Below are 6,000 nucleotides of genomic sequence, written 5' to 3'. Positions count from 1 at the left end.
GCTGTATATCGATTTGTTTCTTCCACCCTTTTCAGCACCTCCACAATTCAAAAAAGCTGCTTTTCATACAATTTCCTTTTAGTCCATGAGTGATGCCTTTCACACAAATTATGATTCTGCAAACATAAAGCCTTCCCATGCACCCCGTTCCAGTCCAAGTGATGAAAGAAAAATAGAGCAGGGGAAGGGTAAAAAAGAAAAAAGAAAAAACCAGATCAGAATTACAATGCTCAGGTGTTTAAAGTTGGAATTCCTGATTTTTCGATGGGAACCTTGCAACGACAATTAAAAAGAAAAAAGAAGAAGTGCGGGTCTGAGTCATTTTGAACCTGTTTCCAGCCAATGCAAACAAATCGGCGGCATCACACATGTAGTAATAAACTGGAAAAGGTCCAGAGGTGCTGAAGTGTGTGGATGTGTGGGGAGGGAGGGGAGCCGGTGCAGAAAGGAGCGCGGGGGGGGGGGGCGTTGAAATAGCACGCCTGTGTCTTTAATTCCCTTCCTGAAAGAAGGAAGTCTGCATAGCAATGACAGCCTCACTTGTTCGTGCCTTTAATATGTGATCTGTTTTCTCCAGTGGAGGGCACTCAGTGTATCGCAAACTAGAACATTAGCACCAACAAGCTCCTGAGCATCCTCGCTGTCTGAAAAGCCTTCTGAATGAGTGCAGGAGAGCAGCCTCTCTCTTCCAGCACAGCTAACAAAAAAACAAAAAAGCGCCCAACAACAACAACAAAAAGAGGGAACACTTTCAACCTGACCGGCTAAATGGAGAAAACTAACCGGCTCAGCTTTGAGTAAAAGCGGGTGGCAGGTCTGGTGGAGGAGGGGGGGGTGTTGACTTCTACAGCTCTGGAGGCCTGGTGGCAGCATCGTCGCCCATCGCCGGGGACCTGCCAGAGGATGGATTGCTGTGCCTGGGGATGGCAGGGGGCAGCTGCCTGAAGAGGGCTGCTCGGAGTCGAGCAAAGCTTCCTGCCCTTCTTTCTCCTCGAGAAGTTGCTTTACCTCCGTGGTCCGCGTCGCTCCGGCACTGAAGCTTCCCCATCGATGCTCATGGCTCTCCTCCTGCCTTGCTCCGTGGCTCTGAGAGGTTAACAAACCTGCCCCCCCCACCCGCTCCATTCCTCTTCCTGCCCCATCACTCATACCCCACCCTCCAGTCCTGTATCCCCCCTCCCCAACCCCCCATCATCCCCATTCCCTAACCCTCCCCCCATCTCCCCTAAATTCTTTTTCGTCCCCCTCCTCCCCCTCTCTCGGGAACTTTGTGTAGGTTCCTGGCATTCACGCCGGATGGCGGTGAAGTAGGTGGCAGCTGGGCTTGTGTGTGACATGAACATTGTGATGGTTTAAAGGAAAGAGACCGGCTTGGAAGGGGGGGAGAAAAGGAAGAAGGGGCGAAACCATCTTCACCAACAAGAAGCAAAACAGCTGGAAAGAAAGGGGGACACAGTTGCCGATGACAAAAGGATGGGTAAGTGAACTTTTCACTATCTGTAGGACAGCTGCATAAAGAGATGTAGATATATATAACGTGTTTGTGTCACGGCATCGCTCGTGCTTTATTTTGCCAGGTGACTCACTTGCTATTATATTTTTAGCTTCTGTGTTTTGTCCCTTCCTGCCCTGCTCCGTTTCTGTCCCTGCATTGTCTCGTTTTGTGATTAATCTCTCGGTGCATGTTCTTACTTAATTGATACACATACATCCTGGAGTGATTTTGCTCTCCCACCCCCACCCCACCTCCACCCCCGCTCCTGCCCCAGCTCTGCTTCTCTTTTGCTTCCCTGTCCACACATAAGTAGACAAATGCATGTTGCATCCCCATCCAGGATTTGCAGGGCTTAATATTTAGCAAGCTTTTCTGGGGGACATCTGAATTTGAGCCCCTTTGCTAAATGCACTAGAAAGGCAAAGTGAGGAAGAGGTATTTTGCTGTAGACCTGCGTTCAGGAGGGCTGAGTTTGTATGGGGGGGGCACTCCTCTCAAAATATATGCTTAGATCTCCAGCAGTCATTTGATAGCTGCTCTTTCCCCACCCCCTCCAATTGTGACAGGTTACATTTCCCCCTCCATCTGTAAGCCAAAAAGGATTTCTATTTGACTGCTGTTCCTGTCTTAGGGCAAAAAGAAAATATGAGAATTTAAATGAAAAACCCTTGCCATTGAAGTGATAGATTAGAAGCAAGAGTCAAAAGATTTTTGGATTAGGAATACTTCCTTGCTCTAACACACACACACACACACACACACACACCAACACACACACACACACACACACACACAGTATCTCTTGATTTCAACCAGGGACATCAGAGAAAATAACTATATGTTCTTCCTCTCTGTCCTCTCCGTTTCCCCCCTCTCTTTCCCACTCACCTCCATCATCATCATCATCATCATCATCATCATCATCATCATCATCATAAACTATTTATTATTGAGAAGACAATAGCTCTTTCTCAAAAATTCTCCTGATGAAAAAAAGCAGTTGAATCATCAGAAAGATTACAACTCTGGAAAGAACACTGGCTCAAAGATTATTGCAAGGTCTGAAAAAGTCTTTCTGCTCCCGACTTCACCACACACACACTTTGTGAATATACATGCATTCAAGACCCTCATAGTTATTCAGAAAACATGGACTATGTGGGCTGCATGCACACTGAAGTGTTACAGTACAATAAGTTGCCGGCATGTGGAATGTAAAATATTAAAACTGGATAGAATCTGATGCATATCTGACTCAGTTTTGCTCTGTTGCTGCTAGGAGTATGCCATTCACATCGAGCTAAATGAATATTATTCTGCAAACATCTGTCATATGTACACATACACTAAAATAAACCCATGCCGCTGTGCATTAAAACATACCTGTAGGTGATAGTTATCACTATATAAGCAATGATATATGAAGACAGATACACAAGTGTGTTACAATTAATAGGAAGCCCTTTATTTATTAGGATGCTATCTCTTGAGACTTCCTAATGCACAATATATGACACACCAGGCATGCACGCCAGTCTACCTTTCTGCATGCTTGAATTATTTTTTAGCTCACATGAAAGAATCCTACCTTGCACTCTGTTGGAAGAACATTTCAAATATATATATATATATATATATATATATATATATATATATATATGCATAGTTTTGATCACGACTAGTTTGCTATGCTATAAGGATCAGTTGTAAATTTGGGTTGCTAATTCTTAAGGGGTCAATGGGACCTGCACTAGCAAGTTGTTTTATTAAGAAACCTTTTGCTTGTTGTTCAGAAACTCTTAACAGCCCTAGAGCCAGTCATTTTCCTTCCAAAAGCTATATCACAGTGACTTGACAAATATGTTTATTGTGAAAATCCCAGCATCCTAGGAATAAGGATGTTCTGGTTAGATGTGGCTTGCTGGTGCATATGGGGATGAGTCAAAAACAGGTGGAAGTGGGGAGGGCTGAATTCCTCCTCAAAGGTCATAAATCAAACCAAGGTAACTGAATAGTGTGGTGGTATATATGAACTGGAAAGAGCAGAAGGAAGAAGCAACGGAAGAAAGGATAGAAGAGCAAGCATCTCCGGGCAAAACAAACAGGGAAAGAATCGGTAAGGAGGCTAGACTTGCTCTGTGTTATTAGAAGGTCCCACTGATGAATCTGGAGCTTCTGGTTTATTTGGTTTTACAATGTATGTTTGTCATCTTCTTAAAATTGCAGGTTTCCATGTAATCAAGCAGCTGAGAGGCATGAGTGCAGTGTTGGTGCTCCTCCCTACAGTGCTGTTTGTGACGCTCACCGGGGCTCAGCGAGCTTGCCCCAAGAACTGCAGATGTGATGGCAAAATTGTGTACTGTGAATCTCATGCGTTCAGAGACATCCCTCACAACATTTCCGGAGGGTCTCAAGGCTTATCGCTGAGGTACAACAGCATCCAGAAGCTTAAGCCAAATCAGTTTGCGGGTCTTCACCAACTCATATGGCTATACCTTGACCATAATTACATCAGTTCTGTAGATGAGGATGCCTTCCAGGGCATCCGTAGGCTGAAGGAATTAATTCTGAGCTCCAACAAAATTACCCACCTGCAAAACAATACATTTCACCCAGTCCCCAACCTCCGCAATCTGGACCTGTCATACAACAAGCTGCAAGCACTGCAGTCTGAGCAGTTTAAAGGTCTCCGCAAGCTCTTGATCTTGCACTTACGTTCAAACTCATTGAAATCCGTTCCAATTCGAGTTTTCCAAGATTGTCGCAATCTCGATTTTCTGGATTTGGGCTACAATCGCCTACGGAGTTTATCCCGCAATGCTTTTGCTGGCCTCTTGAAGCTAACGGAGCTCCACTTGGAGCACAACCAGTTTTCTAAGATCAACTTTGCTCACTTTCCACGTCTCTTCAACCTCCGCTCAATCTACTTGCAATGGAATAGGATCAGATCCATCAGTCAAGGTTTAACGTGGACTTGGAGTTCCTTACACAACTTGGATTTATCAGGGAATGACATTGCAGGGATTGAACCCGGGACGTTCCAATGCCTGCCCAACTTGCAGAAACTCAATCTGGATTCCAACAAACTCACCAACATCTCTCAGGAGACTGTCAATGCCTGGATTTCTTTAATATCCATCACTCTCTCTGGAAATATGTGGGAATGTACTCGGAGCATTTGCCCTCTATTTAATTGGCTTAAAAACTTCAAAGGAAACAAGGAAAGTACCATGATTTGTGCAGGCCCAAAGCATATCCAGGGTGAAAAAGTGAGTGATGCTGTAGAAACCTACAACATTTGTGCTGAAATCCCAGTCGTGGTGACTGAAAAGCCCTACCAGGCCCCTAAAACTCAGCAGAGGCCCATATTTGTTCCAAAGCCTACTCTTCCCAAACTGGAAGACTATCAGCCAACCTCTTTTACGGCAAATCCTTCTCCAGATTTCCCAACATCTGGACCAGAGCCAGAGTATGAGCATGTTTCATTTCACAAGATTATTGCTGGAAGTGTGGCCCTCTTTCTATCGGTGGCTATGATTTTGTTGGTCATCTACGTCTCATGGAAGCGCTACCCAGCCAGCATGAAACAGCTCCAGCAACACTCTCTTATGAAGAGGCGCCGGAAAAAAGCTCGAGAGTCTGAAAGGCAAATGAACTCCCCTTTACAGGAGTATTATGTGGACTACAAGCCGACAAATTCCGAGACCATGGATGTATCGGTTAATGGATCTGGACCCTGCACGTATACCATTTCTGGCTCCAGGGAATGTGAGGTATGAACCATGATCCTCCTAAATCCATTTCTGCTGCTGGGAAGGAGAGGTAAATGTTCGAAGCTCTTGAGGTGTCTCTAATCACTAGAAAGATTAATGAGCCTTTTTGCTTTTGGGTTTGCCCAGTGTGAAAGGTTATTTAATTAAATTACAGCAATCAGGAAAGTGACTGTGGTTATTTTCAATAGTTCAGTCCCGAAAGGGGCTTGTTCAAGTCTGAGATGAGGTTGGAATAAACAGCAATGATGAAGGCATTTAGGCCTGTCTTTTAGCCTCTAGCTATTTTATGCTGGTTCAAAGTTGTTGGCCTCACAGGCATTACTTCCGCAACACCCTTGATGTCAAGGGGGGAGGTGAATAAGGCTGTATTTTATTAGACTCTAACCCGGGCTGAGAAACCAAGTACTTAAAACATCCTGGTTTTGCCTAGGGTTGTGGCTGGGGGGCTTCAGTGCAAAATCCCATGGCTTTTCTGACCTATTTCAAATGAATTATCAAGCAGAGGACTTTATGAACTTTCCTCCCTGTATTTTGTCCTACTTCCTCAATGCATTTAGGAATGTGCTTTAAAATCTCCCCAGAATGCAAGGAAGGAAAATGTTGTGTGAAGTCCTTTTTAAAGTGCCTTGATAAATAAAGGATTTAAATGTAGTCTTAATTTAAAAACAAAACAAAACCCAAACAAGCATTTTTATTTTTGCTGAAATTAAGAATTTGAGAAGAAAACAAATA

The 6,000-nt window shown here is 44.2% G+C and overlaps 1 protein-coding gene across 1 annotated transcript in view; it reads left to right on the top strand.

Moving 5' to 3' along the window:
* Positions 1 to 500: 500 nt before the first annotated feature.
* LRRTM4 (leucine rich repeat transmembrane neuronal 4) overlaps positions 501 to 6,000 on the top strand; it is a 412,227-nt gene continuing 406,727 nt past the window's right edge. Inside the window, exons 1-2 of the mRNA XM_035139892.3 lie at positions 501 to 1,477; positions 3,722 to 5,268. Of these exons, the coding sequence (XP_034995783.3) occupies positions 1,474 to 1,477; positions 3,722 to 5,268 (1,551 nt within the window). The 5' untranslated portion in view covers positions 501 to 1,473. The remainder of the gene's footprint in view (positions 1,478 to 3,721; positions 5,269 to 6,000) is intronic.

Source organism: Zootoca vivipara, chromosome 14 (assembly GCF_965207765.1).
Source record: "Zootoca vivipara chromosome 14, rZooViv2.hap1.1, whole genome shotgun sequence".
NCBI lineage: Eukaryota > Metazoa > Chordata > Lepidosauria > Squamata > Lacertidae > Zootoca > Zootoca vivipara.
This window is presented reverse-complemented; position numbering and strand designations above follow the sequence as displayed.